This window comes from Sminthopsis crassicaudata, chromosome 3 (genome assembly GCF_048593235.1).
Source record: "Sminthopsis crassicaudata isolate SCR6 chromosome 3, ASM4859323v1, whole genome shotgun sequence".
In the NCBI taxonomy this organism is placed as follows: Eukaryota; Metazoa; Chordata; class Mammalia; order Dasyuromorphia; family Dasyuridae; genus Sminthopsis; species Sminthopsis crassicaudata.
The window spans coordinates 417,442,959-417,462,962 of NC_133619.1; the positions used below are offsets into that span (position 1 = coordinate 417,442,959).

At 32.2% G+C, this 20,004-nt stretch overlaps 1 protein-coding gene across 1 annotated transcript in view; it reads right to left on the reverse strand.

Moving 5' to 3' along the window:
• Positions 1 to 1,774: 1,774 nt before the first annotated feature.
• PMS1 (PMS1 homolog 1, mismatch repair system component) overlaps positions 1,775 to 20,004 on the reverse strand; it is a 129,173-nt gene continuing 110,943 nt past the window's right edge. Inside the window, 4 exon segments of the mRNA XM_074302871.1 lie at positions 1,775 to 2,056; positions 3,383 to 3,543; positions 7,589 to 7,719; positions 9,932 to 10,426. Of these exon segments, the coding sequence (XP_074158972.1) occupies positions 1,892 to 2,056; positions 3,383 to 3,543; positions 7,589 to 7,719; positions 9,932 to 10,426 (952 nt within the window). The 3' untranslated portion in view covers positions 1,775 to 1,891.

Consider the following 20,004-nt stretch of genomic DNA (forward strand, 5'->3'; position numbering starts at 1 on the left):
AAATATTATTCTGACTGGGATCTTTTACTTCTTTCTTTCTTTCTGGCTGCAAGCAGTGTTTTTTCTTTATCTAATCAGAAAACTGGATTTCTCTGTGACACTTGTAGGTGGTGTGTTCAATTTGGTTTCTTTCAAGAAGAATCTTTTAATTTTTACCTTGCCACAGGTTCTAATATTTCTTGAATTTTTTTTATGATTTCTTGAAATATTGTAGTTCAGTTCTTTTTTTCCCCTTTTGGTTTAGCTATGATTTTTAGTTATGATTATAAGTGAATGTAATGATTCCTAAATTCTTGTCTGGTTTTCCGGGTCAATTATTTTATATGTGTGTGTGTGTGTGTATGTGTATATGTCTATACTTGCAGACATATAGATAGACATAAAATTACTTGTCCTAAGTTTTCATTTCATGATACTGTTTTATTTCTTGTTGCTTTGCTGAATTATTGAATTGTTTGCTTTGTTCTGTTATTCTCTAGGGTGTCAACTACTTGGAGAAAGTTTTATACTTTTTGCTTTTTTTCTTTCCAAGTGTTTAATTTCATTTTTATCTCCTTTGGCTCTTCCTTTGTTTCTTCCATCACCCACTGGAGTCCTTGTGGCCAATTTATTTTTTTAGGTTTTCCTCCAGTTCCCCATTTATGTTGACAGCTTTAGTTCATGGATTAAGGCTTTGTGTCATAGATAGAAACTGCTTTCTCTCTCTCACACACACTGCTGGATGGAGTGATTGAGATCAAATGGGGTCTTCCATTGTAATTTTGGTATGGGATAGTGCTGTACTTGAATTAAATCCTATCTTCACTACACTCTAGATTATGAACTGGACCACAAGGCATTGTAATCAAGACCATTATAGTCTGCTTCTAAATCTAAACTAGTTAACATTGGTTCTAGGACCCAAGTTGTATTGATATTACTCTTTTCCTACCCAGATGTCTGCAATTTCAGGCCCATAGAATACCCCCACAAGACCATGCTGAGTTTAGGTTGGTCTCCTAATGGATACTCAGATTCCTGCAAGTTGTTCTGACTTGGCCTTTTTCTCTTGTGCTACCCCCAGCAGGGGGCCTCAACCCCTGAATGGGATCAGGGAAAGGACCTTTATTTCAGGTCCTCTTTTTCTTTGTGTTATCAATGATGGGACAGAAAAGTCCAGTGGTATTTTTCTTTCATTCTGTTGTTTCCTATAGAGCTCTTCATCATTACTAAGTAATAAATATGCCTCAAGCAATAAAGTTGGAGTTTGTAAAAGATGTTTTTGGACCTCTAGGGATTAGAACTATATCTATGTCTAACAGATACTGATTGAAATAGTGTGCAACTGAACAATGTAGATCAGTATATTTATAAAAGCTGTTTTTTTTTTCAATATGAAGTCTCTTGTAATTATATTTAGCACAGAAGACAAATATTTTAAAAGTTATTTTCATTATTGCATTGCAAAACAAATATATTATTTTATATACATAGTAAGGGAATATTCCTTACAGAGTAAATTATATAGAGAGGCTAAGAAATATTTACTAAATTTGTTGAATGGATGAAAAATAAATGATATGTAGAATTTTTAAAATTCCAACTATATATATATATGTGTGTGTTTGTATATATATATATATATATATATATATATATATATATATATATATATATATATATATATATATATATGTAAAAAAACCTTTCAACTTAATTAGACTTTTTATACATATGTGTAATTTATTTCAATTTACAAAATGGTAAATCTTAATTAAAAAAAAATCATTTGTAACATAAGACAATACAAAAATGCTTAATACGTGATTACAAAGTTTTAAAGGAAGAAAAATTCCTTAACTGAAAGGAAAAAAACAAAATATATTGCACCTTACTGAATAATTTGTAAGCATCACATAGTTTTTGGAAGATGTGTTAAGTGATGAAAAAATGGGCGACCATGAACACATCCCTTAATTTCATTTCCAAGTTGTTGCTTCATCCTATAGATAGTATCTTGTACATCCTCTTTTGATAAATATAAAGGTAGCTGTCGAGAAAGACGCACTGCTTCTCCCTATGAAAAAAAAGCCACAAAGTATCATTAGTTTTTTTTAAAGATATTCATAATTTTAGCAGATTTAGTGAAAAAAAGTTGGATACATTATAAGTATTTTATTTTTAATTATATTAAGATAATATTTTAGATGAAAAACACACTTTCAAAAATATTTTTATTTATATTTAATATATTATATTTGTATTTACATATATTGAATAATATATTAACAAATATATATATAAATATTTAATACTGCAATTACAAATTACTGCAAAGTAATATTTTTATTTTCTTTTTTTTAACCTACTTTCAGAGCAGGAGACTGGTTTTATCCTAATCTCACAACTGCTTAAGAACTTTCTTCCAGCATATTATATAACAAATTAAATCATCAAATTTCCATTTATTAAATAATATGAATTTTTAAAAAGAGATAAATATTGGGGATTAGCAAGTACACTTCATCCTGCCTACGGAACAAGTATTTAGTATAAGATGGATACATCAATTACTGACTCCATTCTGAGGAGTATTATTTATCAAAATGCCCAAAACATTTTATTAGGTGCCTTATCTATAAGAATGTTCTCCATAGGATGCTCATCAATTTGGAAAAGACTGAACAAGTTGTGGTATGTGATTGTTGTTGGCATACTATTATGCTGTAAGAAATTATAAAGAGAATGGCTTCAGAAAAACCTGGAAAGACTTATATGAACTGACACAAAGTGAAGTGATCAGAACCAGGAGAATACTGCACATAATACAACAATATTGTTTTGACATCCACTATGCATGATTTGGTTACTCTGATCACTGAAGATCCATAACAATTCAAAAGGTCTCATAATGAAAAATGTTATCCTTCTCCCAAGAGAGAATTGAAAAACTACTAAGAATAGACTGAAGCATATATTTTTTCCATTTTATTTTTTCTTTTTTTACAATATGGCTACTATGGAAATTTTTTTCCTCATGTGTGATGGATATCACATTGCCTGCCTTCTTAATGGATGGGGAGGAATGAGAGAGAATTGGAAATTAAAAATTTTTAAAGTGAATGTTTAAAAAGACATCATAGTTCTAGCCTCCCTTTCCCAAAGAAGAAAAGCTAATAATAATGATAAAATCATAAAAAAAAATAAAGAAAAGATTGTTCTCCATAATGAACCCAAGAATACCATGATAGTAAGTGTAGATGAATTATAAAAATATTCTAAAATAATGATTTTCTGCAACGTTTTTACATTCAATTAATAGACAAATGGCTTAATTTTCTAATTCAGAACAAAAAGTCTTAAGCCCTCTTAAAGTCTGCTAACAAATAAAATACTAGCATACCTCTAAATAATTTATTACTTTACGAGGTCTACATTCATAAACTTCCTTTGCATTTTTATTTAGCACTGCATTAAGGATTTCTTTTAAGTCCAATATTCCATAGAATGGGATACAATTAGCCATTCCTTCTATTTCCAGATGGTTTTCAGTAACTGAAGTTCCTGGAATAAAGAAAAAATAAATAAAATAAAATCTTACATCAATTTTGAATTACATTCCAGAACATGTCCATTAAAAACAAAATCAATGTTAAAACATTTAGTGGACTTTGATTAGAATTCAATTCGGAAAAAATATTTCGTTTTTCCCTTACTTAAAGACCATATAATTTCCCACAGGGACTCCACATTAAGAGTTGGTGCCCACTGACACTCCACATGTGCCTCAAGTAATGTAATTTCATCTAAGTTATTGCTGTTTTGCTGATTCTATTTGCTTAGAACATTTCTTTCTTTGGAGAGAAAATGAAGTCCCATGATATTTATTAAAATAAAAGTGACTTTAAGCATTTTACCAACTGCTATTCAAGTTTCTAACCAAGATTCTTTATATTTTCCTTCTTCATTCTCTCCCTTTGCAAATTCATCAACTGACATAGGTTCAGTTATCATCTCTAAAAAGGCAATTCCCAAATCCAAAAATTTATCTTAAAATACTCAGATGAATCTGTGACCTCACCAGATTATAACTCATTCACAGAAATCATCCATGTATGCACATCTTGTGTGATTTTTGCCTATGTCCTCTCATATATACACTATACAAGAGACCCCAACATGAAAAAAGCTTTCTTTACTTTCTCCTGATATAATAAGTATACTAATGGAGCACTGTCATCCTTTACTATATGACTGATTCATCTTCTTTTTGAATTAATTTATTTTCCAGATAACAATCTTTATTCCTGTTCTCCTTTAAAGTCCTTCTTTTTTACATGCTGAAACTTGAATATACCCATCATGTCCTCTCTATTGTTCTCCAAATGATATTTATTATCAATGTTTCAAACTACTGTATTTCATGTCTCAAAAATATGCACCACCAAAAGAATATTAATTAGATGAGTCTTTGTTTTTAAAAGAAGCTTTGGATCATTAAAACAGTTTTATAATTTCAAGTTGGCAATCCATCTCACTCTTCTCCTACTTAATTCTGGGCTCATCTCATTATCCATATATGGTATAGTCATAGATGGACCAATTTATGAGATGTACAGATTGTTCCCCCAAATGAATGCTATAAACTGATTAATACATGTTCTTCACCCATCTGGTTTTTCCTGATTGTCAAGCCAAACTATTTTGAATGGTTCCAGATCCCTTAAAAAAGATTCCACAGTATCTCTAACATTGGATGCTGATAATCAGCAGAATATCCACAGAAACATCTGGAGCACTTTACCATTCATTGAAAATTCTTCTTCACTTTGGATTCTATATTGGATGTCCTCCATGGAGTTGTGGACACCTTTGAAGAGCATAAATCTTTTACTTTATGTCTTACCTGATGTTTATAGTCAGAGTATTTGAACAAAATAATTTTTGTCATTATCATTTAAGAAATTGTGAATGATCTTGATGTCTTAATATGAGATATCTTGTTGATATTTTTAAGGTAGCATTTTGCTCTACCAAATCAAAGGCTTATAGGTGTGTGTGTGTGTGTGCATGTATGTATGCATTTAAAAAGCAATATATATAGTAGGACCTTGTAATAACTTTTCAGTCAATTGTGTAATGATAAAGATATGGTCCACTGTTACATCTTCCTCATCCTCCCTTTTCAAGTGATTTCCAAGTTCTGTATCAAATCCTTTTTGATTCTAACTCCACATCATCTTCCATGTCTGTCTCCTTTTTATTCACCTCACCTTAGTTAAGAATCCCATTACCTCTTGTCTGCATGACAAATGAAACTGGTCCTTTTCTGTCTTTAGAATCTCCCCAGATATTTCTAACATGAAGATCCATATATGCTATCCCACCTAAAAATATCAAATAACCTCATGCTGTCACTCATCTTTCCAGTCTTGTTCAAATTATTTTCTGGTCTGCACTCTTCTACTCCTAACAATTCTGTCTACAACTTACTCTCTATATAATGACATTTCATCTTCTGACAACCACAGATAAGATGCCATCTTCTGTAACAGATCATTACTCATATCCCCAGTTTTTAGTGCTACTATCTCCTTGAAATTAATTTATATATACCATACATTTAATAATACTTTAAATGCTATGTTCCCACAATAAAATATAAGTTTCTTCAGGGCCTGAACTATTTTGATTTTGAATCTCTAGCACCTAACACAGTAACCGCACATAAGTGCTTAATATTAATTGAATTGAACTAAAAGTTGCAATGGGAGCTATAAAGATGAAATAGTTTCTGCCCATGAGGAATTTAAACAAATAGAAAAATTAAGACTAGTACCAGAATAATTGTAATTGATATAAGAAATGCAAACAGATGAGAAACACAAAGGGCTATGAGAACACAAGAAAAAGATTGCTTCCATCTTTAGAATAAGGCAAACATTCATGAAGGAGAATGACATTGGGCCATTAATAATAGTTAAATAGTGACAGAAGGAAATGAGGATGTACAAGGAATTCTCCAAAAGGAGCTAACAACAAGAATGATAAAGAACTCAGAGAATGGTAGCCAGACCATATCATTTAAAATACAGGGAAAAAAGGAGCATAGAGAGGAATATGGGAGATAATTTTCTTAAGTGTTAATTATGCCTATCATTTTATATATTATTTGGAGGCAGGACAGTATATTAGCATGAACAGTGCCTCTGGACTCAGAGGAACTGGATTCAAATTCTTTTTTTGATTCCTTGAATAGGTTGATGTCTTTGAAGTTTTTTTTTTTTTTTTTGTTTGAAAGTTCTGCATTTAAGCTCCTCTGACCCTAAAATCATCTATAACAATTGGACTCTAGAGAACTATTCCCTTGGAAAACTGAATGAAAAAAAAATCAAAGAAATTGGCAGAATTTCTAATTGCTTGATTGTTTCGGTGGTTTTGGACACCAGTTATCTTTTTTCTAGAACTAAGCACAGGGTTCAAGTAATCTCTTTGATGGAAAATAAAAACTTATTTGGCAGCTGAAAAGGAAAAAAAAAATCTAACTTTGATAATATAAGAAATAAAGAAATCTGTTTCTGGGTGTTCTGGAACAAACAAGTTCCAGAAAAAGATTGAATCCACCATCAAGATCACATCGCTACTGAGTCTAAAAAGAGATGTTAGTTTAGAATGAAAGATAAAGAATCTAGTTTCAACAAAGGCTAAGACCAGTTTGAACAAATCCCCACTGAATAATTTAAACAAACCATATAGGAGAGAAAAAATAGGTCAGGGAAAGGATAGAATTTTAAAGAGTTCTGAACCACAGAACTGAAGGAGCAAAGCAGAAAACTGTAGGATAACCTTGAGTTACTACAGGGAGTACTGAAGGTCAAGAGCAAAAGCTCATTAAAGTATTTTCCTCATCCAGAAGAGAAAGCCCTTCAACAATTGCAAAAAAAAAAAAATGGCTGGAAAGCAATATACAGTATAGTCCAGAATCAGAGATGAGCTAAAGGATTCAACCTGGAGATAAGATTAGGAAAAATCTCTTAGAAGGGCTAAATATTTCATTATTCCAGAAAGAAGTACCAACCTAAATCCATTTAAGAATAAAAACTTCTTCATTATCCCCAAATAGGACTATGAAAAAGGAAAAGAATAAGGGGCCAGACGCTCAATAAATTGTGTAAGCCAATTTCGTTTCTGTGTTTGTAATGGCCAAACTGGGGATCTTAATCTCTTCATAAAAAGAAAAAAAGAAAAGAAAAGAAAGTATGTTTTCTTCCCCCATCATTAAGCAAAACAAACAGGGCAGTGTAAATGTTAAAAGGATGATAAAGAATAATATGAAACTATCTCATTTATTAAAACAGCATGAATACAAGACAAATTGTTTCAAATCAATTTCATAAGTAGGAATCAATAGTTCATAAGGCATATGACAGCTTTTATAAAATGCGACTAAGAAAAGTTCTTACATAGGTACTATTTATATGTTGAAAAGAAAATATGTCAAAATTATAGAAAGTAATTTAAGGAAATTAATAATTCAAAAAGGAGCTTACAAAAGAAAGCATTTTAATTTATTTTTCAAATTTAATAAATATTAAACATGTCATCACACCTGGTATCAATTTTATCCTGAATCCATTTGCTGTAAGACGTGGATCAGAGAAATATATTGAACCACTGAAGTCTTGGTCATCTGTTGTCATTTTATTTAAGACCTCTAAATATTGGGATCCATTGAAAAGACTGAAAAAGAAATCATGGTCTTTTAATTTATCAAATTATATATGGCAAAATTAAGAAACTTAAAACAAAATTAAGAAAATTAAGAAACAATTCTCCCACAATTCCCTTAGAAGATTGCTCAAGGTCCATTTTTAAAATATTCTTATAATGAATCACATTGTTAAAAAAAAAATCTTAACATTTATTAGATAATTATAATATGTACAAGGTATGATTTGGTGAAGGGGAAATTAACAATATCTCTTATTTATATAAAGAAGCAGTATGCCATAGTGAAGAAGTAATAGTTTTAAGGCTGAGTTCTGCTATTAGCTGCTATTATTTCAGACATTTCACTTTTCTAAGACAAAAGTTTCCTTGTCTAAAAAATGATGCTAATATTTACAACAACCTCATAGGGAAACAATATGTAAGCTATAGAATAATCTTAATAATTACTACTCACATTTATATAAGGTTTACAAAATACAACTATTTTCACAACATTCTTAAGTTGTTAGTATTAGTCTTTTGATTTTACAGGTAATAAAACAGGACCATAGAAATTAGATGATTTGTCCATATTACAGAGATAAAAATGATTAAGTCAAGGTTTGAACTTTTGTTTCCTGATGCTAGATCTAAGTGTTTCTTTTACTCTACTATGCTGCTCCTTAAGTATACAAAGTTACTAGATGGGTGAATTTTGCTAGTATGGGGCCTTGGTTATAACAAGTACTCAAAAATACAGGCCAAATTGAATTTTTCAGTCAGTAACATTTATCAAGGATTCAAAACACTGAAAAATTTTCCATAGGCACTACAAAGAACTAAAAAGGAATAAAAGCAGCTTATATCTACTATGCTGAAATAAAATTTGGAAGAATGCACAAAATGCTTTTCAAATCTTAATAACTCACATATAATGCTTTTAATGTATAATATTATATGCCACATAATATCACATATTAATATTTTACAAATCTGACATTCTGGGTTTTTTTTTTTTTTTTTTTTTAAGGATTCAGCAATACATTAATTATCAAGACACTTAAGATATCATCTTGCTTAACTTCCAATTTCTGGGCAGAGCTTTTAAAATCATTAAAATGAGATAGTATTCTTCTTATTCTTAACAACTTCTAGGGAAATAGATTCCATAATTTTTCTTAGTAACTTGTTCTAATATCTAATAACTCTAATAGTCAGAGACAACTTCCTGCATAATTTAGCGTGGAGGTCAGCAGGCTGTGGCACTTGTGCCAAGGATGGTCACGAGCTGAATTTGAGTGGTGTGGCCTGGATTGGCCCTCTGCAAAATTGTGAAGTAGCCAAAATTCATCTTTGGCACATACCCAATTGATGCCAATCTTGCTAGACTATATCACACAAGAGCTTCTTGGGATGGGGGGTGGGGAGAAAGGGCTGCTGATTTCTGTGTGACTACCATCCTATTATTCTCAGAAAAGGGTGCTCTAATACCAGCCTCCATATCCCCCTCAACTGAAGGAATAAATGAAGACCAAACCAAGATATGATTTAAAGAAGAGACATCATAGCCTGAAAGAAATATTTGGCTGTGATCAGGAGATATGTGCTGACCTAACTTTACATTGGTCACACTGACTGTTTGACCTTTAGAACATCACTTCACTTCTTTATGCTTTTATTTTATCCACTCCAAAAATGGAAATATCAGTAGCTATGTAATATTTCAAGCATTACTTTCAAAAACACATAAATATATAAATGATAAAGTCATTCTAGCTCTCATAAAAGAAACATGCATTACATAACAGAGACCTGTACTAGTGCTAGAAGATATAGATCATAAATAAGTCTTTTGTGTCATAGTGAGGTTTTTTCCATAAAAATTCAGTGGGATATGTCAAGACATCAGCCATTAGTCAATTCATGCTTACAAGAAAGCAATTGTCATTCTTCCCTTAAGATGCCCAAATTACTTCTTAATGGTGCTTTGGGCCATTGTAGCTTACAGTAAATATTACCCTAGTAGAGTCTCTTAATAATTGAGATGAATGAACTGGACGAATAAGTGTACTTTATAGAATGTTGTACAAATCCATCTCTGTAGATTTTTTAATTATTATAAATAATTTTTTTAAAGTTTAGAATTCAAGCTATTCTTTAATTACATATAACTTAAGTTTTAAAAATTCTAAATAACTATTAAAGAAATAAAATCTAGCATATTTTTATTTCTCCAACATACCTCTCTGTTAATATCACTGGATTCTCCAATGGCTCTGCAGGAAGTTTATGATTCTCAATTAGTCTTTTAAAAAGTAAAGCTTCTTCCACTCTGTATGGATTTAACAACATAATTTCTGTTTTGGAACCAATTACCCATGCATCAGGAAAACTTAAATGGTGAATCAGGCAAAGTTGTTCTTTATGCAGAAAGTCACCCTTCATATATTTGTCATACTTAAATTTTAAGGTTTTCATAGAAAAAGGAACCTGTACAATTTTTGTATTTTGTGTCTTATTTTTCCTTTTCTCACTTTGCAATTGAAAAAGTTCATCAAGCTTTGGCTGATTAGAAAATGAAGTTTTTAGCTTCTGTTTCTGTGACAGATTCTCTGCTGCTGTTAGTTTCAATCTTTTCCCATCATTATCTTTTGGTGTTCTTTGTAACTCCTGTTCAGTAGCTTTCTTGATTTGCTTATTGTAACGTTCTAGATCTTTAGCAGCTTTTTCTTCATATCTTAAAAAAAAAAAGGGGGGGGGAGGAAAAATGCAGCCAATAACAATATAATCAGTTACATTCTTAATTGATGGACTACATAGAAAATATAAAGAAATGACAAATAAAATGCAACGGAAGTAATTAATATTAATGAATTTGTTTTTGTGTGCAAAAACTACAATGTACCCTACTAACATTTAAGTTCTCTATTAGTGTTTTTAATTCCATAGAGTTAATTAAACAAATCAGAACTCAATACGTCTAGCATTCCTTTAGTTATTTCCTTAACAACAATAAAAATTAGTAAATACATTTTTCTAATGATAGTACTGTGTTTTCACTTTTTCTTTTGGAATCACTGAAACTAAATATTAAATATTAACATGGTAAATTTAAACTTCAGAATTTTAGCAAAAGCAAAATTTAAAGATGAAAGCTTTTTGGGGGAGGTGAGGAGACTGGGAATAGGTACTGGGAAGTTAAGTGACTTGGCCAAAGTCACATAGCTAGCATTTGTAAGAGGCAGGAATGTAATTCATATCTCCATGACTTCAAAGATAGATCTCTATATCAATTAGTGAGAGGGCAGTAGTTTTAATATACATTGAATAGTATTTCCAAGAATTTCATTAGTTTCTGTAGCTGTGTTCAATGTTTTCACTTGCTTGCTGTTTGCTTCTTTTGAGATTGCAAGTAACAAAATTATTGACTAAAAAGCAAGAGTTTCTAATTCTATTTATTTTGAATGATCCATAATAGCTCCTATTTTGGAATTATATTTTTATTTTAATGCTCTTTTAAGAATTTGTTAATTCATGAAGAGTTATGCTAGAATAAGGTAATGGGTTTGAATATTCACCAGTGACTGATCTTAGAAAAATCACTTTAACTCTATGAGTTCTCATTTTTCTCATTGTCAAAACACATATAAAATAATTACTTTTATTTTGCAGAGCTACTGGGAAAATACTTAATAATTTTTAAATATGAATGTGAATTATCATCACCTGTATGGGTATTCCTTCCATTGACACAAAAAAGTAACCTCTTTATATACCTTCTTAATTTGTGAATTCTACTTCTTACTTTAACAATTTAAGAAACATTTAATAAAGCACCTAACATGTGCAAAATATTACACTATAGAGAATAGCAAAGTTCACAAAGTTAAAGAGCATTGTTTCACTATAAATACAATGAAAAATTGTTTTGGGTTTTGAGGCATCTACTTCACATTTGAAAATTTTTGAATTCCCTTCTTTTACTTAAACAAGATCTAAACAGCAAAATAAAATCCACTTAATTTTCAATATAAAACATTTTAGTAACAATAGAAATAAGTAGTTTTAGTTGTTGGAACATTAAAATTCAGGATTTTTCCTGCATAGTGGAAAATTAGTTTAACAAAAAGGTCACCATTTGTCATTAATTATAATGTTCAAACTTTCACATATGGTATCAATCTTAAGTTTACTCAAGTAGTCAATTTAATTAGTTTCTTGGGATGAACAGTATGCCATGTCCAAGAAAATATTAAGTAAATGTTGAGATAAAAAACAGCTGCTACCTATGTAGTTAATGTGGTTAAGGGATTTATTAACCTGAATGGGAAAAGTTAATTCTTAATACTATTGAGGTTTTGATCTCAACAATAAGCAATCTATTATTCAAAGAACGTTTCTGGAATAAAGAAAACATTTAATTATATGACTTTGACTTACTAAGGTTTAGTAGAATCTAGTGTCTAAAATACCATATTAATAATAGAAACGAGTTTCTGATATGACTCCTCCAACTGAATCTCTAAATTGCCATTCATCTGACTGAAATTCCCAGTGGCAGAGAGAAGGCATTACCATCAAAGAGAATCAGGCAAGGCTTCTTACATAAGGTGGGCTTTTGGCTGGAATTTGAAGGAAGCCAGAGATTGCAGAAAATGGAGATAGGGAGGGAGAGAATTTCAGGAATAAGGGACAATCTAGGAAAATACATGAAGTTGGAAAATAGAGTGCCTTTGTTTGAGGAACAGTAAGGAGGTCAGTGTCATTGGAATAGAGAATACTTGGAGAGGAATAATGTTTAAGACCAAAAAGTGGGAATCCAGGTTATGAAGAGCACCAAATGCCAAGCAGAGGATTTTATATCTGGTCACAGAGATAAACCATTGAAATTTATCAAAGGGGGAGAAGGGGAAAGGTATGTATGACATGATCAGATTCAGGTTTTAGAAATATGACAACTGAATGGAAGATGGGCAGGAATGGGAAGAGATTTGAAACTGAAAAACAAAACAAAAGAGGCTGGTGGGTATGAAAGAAAAGAAAGGGGCATCTACGAGAAATGTTATATTTGGGATAATTGGCAACTGATTTTACCCGAGTAGCAGAAGTACGTATAGTAGTATCCTACATAGGAATATAAAGTAGGTAAATGGGAGGATTTTGGGGGAAAGGGAATGAGTTCACTTTTGGACATGTTGAGATTAAGATGTCAATGAGAAACCCAGTTAGAGATATCTCTATAAGCAGTTGGGGATATAACATTAAAGACCACAGAAAGAGAGGAGAATCTGCATAGAAATGCTAATTGAATGCATGAAAGCTAAAGAAATCATTGAATGAAATATTATAGAGGGAGAAGAAACATCCCTGGATACAGCCTTGGAGGACACATCCAGGGATAGTTATTCAGCAAAGGAAACTGAAAAGGAATAATCAGGTGGAAGGAGAAATAGGAGTAGACCCAGAGAAAACTAGAAAGAAAAGTATCAAGGTTGCTTTTACAATGTCAAAGTATTACTTTGATATGTAAAGTACTTCATCACTAAAAAGGGCATAGAAACCACTTCTGTATAAAGAAAAAAATAAAATGTTGAATTAATTGGTATAAGATTTAAAACTGCCTCTTCCACAGATGAATAGTTTAGTATTTGGGAGGATTAGGAAAAAAAAAGCTTTGGTTTAATAAAAATTGCTAAAAAAGATGTGTGTAAAGAAAGTTTTCACATGAGATTTTAGAAGTTTGGAACAGAAAATTGTGACACAAATATAAAGACTTAAATCATCTTTGTAAGGCTGTAAGATGATCTCTCAATTTACATATATACAAACATGTACACATGTATATTTACATCATATATATACAATACAAATATGTATACATACATACACACATATATACATGCTGGATAGTTTAAAGAGGATAGAGAAAGAGATTTTACTTTAAAAATGTATAAGCATGAAGAAATCTTATAAAATATAAAAGATTAAGATGGAGAGCAATTTTGAGAATTTTAAGAGAAGCATGGCTCAATTCACTGAAAATAACTTTTTTTAAACTCAAATAACTATTTGGAAGCTGAGGGATGATTAAATATAGACTGTTGATTTTGTAGAAAAAATGTAGCCAACTAATACCTCCTAAGTGAAAGGCTCCAGAAAAACTGGAGAGGCTAAAATGGTGAAGGGAAAAGAATAAAAGATTTGTCAGAAGAGGAAAGACTCAACAGGGTACTAAAATACAATTTTGTGTGAGATGTATGAAAAAATCAACAGCAAGAGAAATCAATTGACAAGAAAGCAGCATTTTTTCCCCCAAGGCAATAGAGGTTAGGTGACTTACCCAAGGTCACACAACTGGTATGTATCAAATCTCTGAAGGTAGATTTGACCTCAGATCTTCCTGACTCCAGAGTCAGTGCTTTAACTACTGTGGCACCTAGCTTTTATCTGCTATATCTTTATTGATTGAATAAAATTTTAATACCAGTTATTGTCTTTCACTCTATTACCCAGAATTTGAGAGAAGAGAAGGAAGTGTTGCTCATTGCTTTCCCCTCTGGTTTAAGAGGGAAAAGTTTTTACATCTGCTTTGCTATATATAGGAAGAGCTGATGAGAGCTAATAGAATGACTCAGGATCCTCCTGGTAAGTGGAGAGTTGGTAAGGCTGGCTGACCTAACCCAGAGAGACAAGCTGAGCTGTTCTGAATTCTGTTGTGACTGGATAGATAATGCAGCATTCCCATAAGTTTAAGTAGCTAGCTAGTCTTATCTGTACTGCCCAGAGATAACTAGTGTGATGATCTTTGCAGTTTTCTGGCTTAGAGGGAACTGCTAGCCAATTGAGTAGTATAACATTTTCAAATGATCTTCTAATGGTGAATGTATGTTGAAAGAGTCTGTAAATGTTATACTAGAAATAGAGGGAAGGAATAATATAGAACCTACTATGAACCACACACACTATACTAAACATACACATAAAAGAGACAAATATTAATGGATTTGATCCTCATCACAACTTGTTAGGTGGGTGCTATTATAATTACCCTTATTTTACAGTCGAAGGGTTTGAGGAAAATAGAAGGTAAGCAATTTGCCCCAGAGCTAGTAAGTATCTGAGGCTAGAAATCAGGTTTAAGTGTAAAAGAGAAGAGTTGTCTACTGAAGACCAGTAGATGAGCAGTTAACAAAATGACTTTTGTGTGTGTGATGTAAATATTTTGAATGAACCAATAACACAAAATCCTATAGTCCAGGCTTAAAAGTCAGCTTAAACACATAGGTTTTCTTTCCTCTAGCAGTTTTCTGTTATTTTTCCCTAAGACTGTATGTGCATGGTTACCCATAAATACTGGGCATAGCAATTACAAAATCTTTTAACTTACATTCACCATTGTAAGAGAGTGAAATCTAGGTTTAGATGTGAATTGTGACATATTTGTTATTTCTGCATTTGTTTAATATGAGCAGTACCTATGATTTTTATTTCTTTTGCTTTGTGCTAAGTAAATGATTATGTTTAAGATACCAAAGTATCACCATTGTGAGTAGCTGTTCTCTGTTAATGGAAGTATACTAGTGAGGATCAAAAGCTAAAATTGATAGGAGGGAGAATACCCCCTAAACAGAGCTGCCTCAGGACCTTGATATAATCTCATATGTAACTTCATGGTACTGGTACATGGAATGTAGATCTGTTTGTTTGTTTGTTTTTTAATTTCAATAATATCTTATTTTTCCAATTCACATGTACAGATAGCTTTCAACATTCATTTTTGAGTTCCAGTTTGTTTTTTTTTCTCCTCCCTCTCTTATTGCCTCATTCCCCAAGACAGCAAGAAATCTGATATAGGTACAATTATATGTGTGTGTGTGTGTGTGTGTGTGTGTGTGTGTGTGTGTGTGTGTGTACAACCAATTTAAACACACTTTCGTGTTAGCCATGGTAGAAAAGAAAAATCAGAACAAAAAGGAAAAACCACAAGAAAGAAAAAAACAAAACAAAAAGATGAAAATAGGATGTTTTGATCTGCCTTTAGTTTCCACAGTCCTTTCTCTGGAAGTAGATGACATTTTCCACCTAAGTAACTTAAAAGAGGAGGTTGGAGGAAACCAGCCTGCCCAAAGAGGTGTCGACATGTTTGAGTATGAGAACCTAGTATGGGGATATAGATACCCCAAACACAGAACCTTTGCTTCTCTACAGTAGGAAAGGCATTTCTATTTTGTTTCAGTCTTCAGAATTCTTTCAGGATGCAGGTAGGTAGGAACCAGTATAACCTAGATAATTTTATGTAAACTGCAAGAAAATTGTAGCAAAAATTCTGGAATCATTACCCCCTACCTTCTTCAGATATCCATTTAAAAACTTTCCCCTTATTTTCTATAGTAAGGTCTTTAGTTCCAAGTTGTGAATCATTTCTTCATGTTTCTATACATATCCTCCAAAATAAATTTAATTTTAATATAAAAGATGAAAATCAAAGTTACTACCTAGAGATTTTTCCCCTATTATTGCATACTTAGATGGAATATGAATACTCCCTACTTTAATGCAGATTATAACCTATTTGTGTCTTTTTATTCTTTGAAATTATTGTTGATATCTTCCTTTCCACAGGTGGGTAATTCTAATAATAACCATTTTAAAAAGTCCTAATTCTAGAGCTGCAGAAGGTGATGAAGCATTTTCTGAATCAAAAGGGAAAAACTGAGAAAATATCTAAGTTTCCTTTTGAAACAGATGAAACATTTGTCATTGTGGAGTTAAATTGTAGGGTTAAAACTGGCAATTATGCTATTCACAGCAGAATTCTTATGGTAGATTTATCACTTTATGGTGCAGTGGAGAATGCACTGAAGTAAGAAAAATCTGAGTTTAAATCAAGCCTTAGATATTTAATAGCTTTATGACCTTGAGCAAATCATTTAGCCTTGATTTCTTTAATTATGAAATGGATATAGTAATAGCATCTATCTCAAAAGGTTGTTTTGAGGATCAAATGAGATAATATTTTAAAAGGATACCAATGGTATCTTATGTAACAGTACATTCAAACTAAGACTTATTAAGTGATTCTTATATCAAGGCACTCTGCTAGGGATTGTGGGAAATACAATGACAGCTAAGACATATTGTTTGTCTTCAATGTACACAGATGAGAATATTTTAAATGAGGTAAAAAATAATGAGATTTTTTTTTTTTGTAATAAAAATATAAGAGATTCTTTCTGATTGGGGAAGTCAAAGCTGGCTTAATAGAGGAAATGGTACTAACTAAATTGAGGATAAGAATTTCAACAAAGTTAAAGAAGTGCTTTTCAGCTTTTGGGAAAAGAATATGGTGTACAGGTGGGGAGGGAAAAGGGATTATTTCAGTTAAGCTAAGCTCAGTTTGGCTGGAACAGAAAGCATATGAGAGGAGATAAGGATGGAAAAATAGAGTAAAGACAGATTGTGGAGAACTAAAAAACAAAACAAAACAAAAAAGCCCTGGCTGGCTTTTATTTGATAAGTAGAGGAGAATCAGAGACAACTTTTTTTGAGGGGAAAAATGAAAATTAGCAGGATTACTGACAGAAATGTAGAGAATAAATTGGAGAGGGTAAGACTGAAGGGTGTGTGTGTGTGTGTAAATGATATTCTGAGAAGGCTACTGCAATAGTCTAGGGGGTGGCAGTAGATAATTAGGGCCTGAATTAAAGACCTGGCATTGGAATATAAAGAAGGCTGAGTGACATTTCTTGTATAGTTCCAATCAAGAGAATCTGGCAACTGATAGAAGTCCGTAAAGTGAGAAGATAATAGAGAAGGAAAGAAAGACATCTAAACTCATTTTCAGTTTTTTAAACTTATCGATCCCTGGTGCTATCAACAGAAATAGAGAACTAGAGACAGATAAAGGGCAGTTTTTATTGTATTATTTTTTAAATAATGAGTTGGGCTTTCTGATGACAAGTTTGAGGTACAATAAGATACTAAAGGAAGTGTTCAAAAGTTAACTGGAAATGAAGAGAAGGGAGTAAGGGCTAAACATATAGAGACTTAAAGAGTCAGAATATGATGTGGTAGTTGTAGCTGTGGAAGTGGATGAGGATCCAGGGAAATGAAAAAAGGAAGTTCAACTATGCCTAACAGACTATAAAACTGTGCCTATCCTTTGATCCAGCAGTCTCACTATTGGGTGTGTATTCCAAAGAGATTATAAAAGTGGGAAAAGGATCCACATGTGCAAAAATATTTGTAGCAGATTGTTTTGTAATGGCAAGGAATTGGAAACTGAGTGGGTGCCCACCAGTTAGAGAATGGCTGAATAAGTTATATGAATGTTATGGAATATTATTGTTCTATAAGAAACAATCAACAAGATGATTTCAGAGAGGCCTATAGAGACTTAGATGAACTTATGCTAAGAGAAGTGAGCAGAACCCAAGAGAACATTGTAAACAGCAACAAACATTATGTGATGATCAACTGTGATGGCCTTGGTTCTTTTCAACAATGAGGTGATTCAAAGAGATTCCAAGACTTATGATGGAAAGTGCCGTCTGCAATCAGAGAGAGAGAATTATGAAGACTGAATATGGATCAAAACATAGTATTTTCACTTTTTGCGGTTGTTTTTTGCTTCCCCCCCCCCCTTTCTCATGTTTTTTTTTTCCCTTTTGATTTTATTTTTCTTATAAAACATGACAAATATGGAAATATATTTAGAAGAAACGCACATGTCTAATTACCTATATCTGGTTACTTGCTGTCTTGAGGGAGGAAAAAAAAATTTGGAACACAAGGTTTTGCAAAGGTGAATATTGAAAATTATCTTTGCATGCATTAGAAAAATAAAATTTAATAAAGTAAAAGAAAATTCAAGAATAAAATCTCAGGGGAACACTTAATGGAGGGGAAAGAAATATTAAAAAGAGTGACTGCAGTAAGGTAATCTTTCTATTCCATTTTAATCTCAGGTCACAGAGGCTGTTCCATATGTTAACTCTTTTCAAAGTTTTCAACATCATCCTCTCTGCCACCTTCTTACTTGAGGCCCTTGTCTAATACTTTATCGAAAAAAAGTTATTTGCCAGAACTCTTCTCCTTTCCTCCACTTCTGACAACTACTTCTCCTTATCTCAGAGGCCTTAAGCTTCCCCCTCCCCCTTTCTTCCAAGCTTTGTTAAAGAAGTAGATTTCCTAACCAAGTCAAACCCTCTACATGTACTTTTGAACCCCTCCCTTCCCTTCTTTTTTCAGCAAACTGCCCCTATTATTATCCCTTCTTATCACTCTAATCTTCCACTTCTACTCGTTCCTTTTCTGCTACTTTACAAACAATTTCAAGTCTTCTCATACTTAAAAATTCTTTACCAGATCCCATCGCTATTGTACTATATTCTACTTTCCTTTCTCAGCCTAACTCTTGGGAAAAAAAAAAAAAAAAAAGCCTACAACTAATGCTTCCACTTCCTCTCCCCTCACTCTTTTCTAATCCTCTGTAATCTCTCCTTATCAAATTTCTCTCAGCAGTTATAGATGATTTTTTTTAACTGGCAAAACTAATGGACCTTTTCTCATTTCCTCATCAATCTAATGAATCTTTTCTTACTTTTCATCCTTCTTGATCTTTTTGAAGCATTTGGTACTGTTGACTACATTCTCCTAGATATTCTCTGGAGTCTGGGTTTCTTTACCATTTCTTTTTTTAGATGACTGTTTTTTCTTTGTTAGCTCATCACTCAAGATATATCTTGAATGGGTGTACAGTAAGACTCTGTCCTGGGCCCTCTTTTTTTCTTTTTACATTCTCTCTCTTAGTGATCTCATAAGCTCCTGACATATGGAAAAAACAGAATTCTAATCACTCTCTTAAGCCCCAGTCACCAACAGTATATATGATATTTCAAATTATTTTGAAGGCATTTCAAAAAAAAAATCTCATTATCTTTTACAATTTATCCAAAACTATACCTCTTCCAAATCTCCTTATCATTGTCAAAGACATCACCATTCTTCCAGTTAGACATCACCATTCTTCCAGTTACCCAGGTTTACAACTTCAATGTCATCCTCAACTCCTCATTCTCAATCACTCCACATATGCCAGCAGTTGCCATATCTTGTTACTTCTACTCAGCATCATACATAGTTACCGCCCTAGTTCAGGCTCTCATCACCTCTCACCTGGACTATTGAAATAGTCTCTTAATTGATTTTTCTGTTTTAAGTCTATCTAACATTCCAATTTATCATCCACATAGTTATTTTAAGGCAGAGGACAGCCTAATTAAGTTACTACCTTGCTCTACTTTGTCTCCAGCA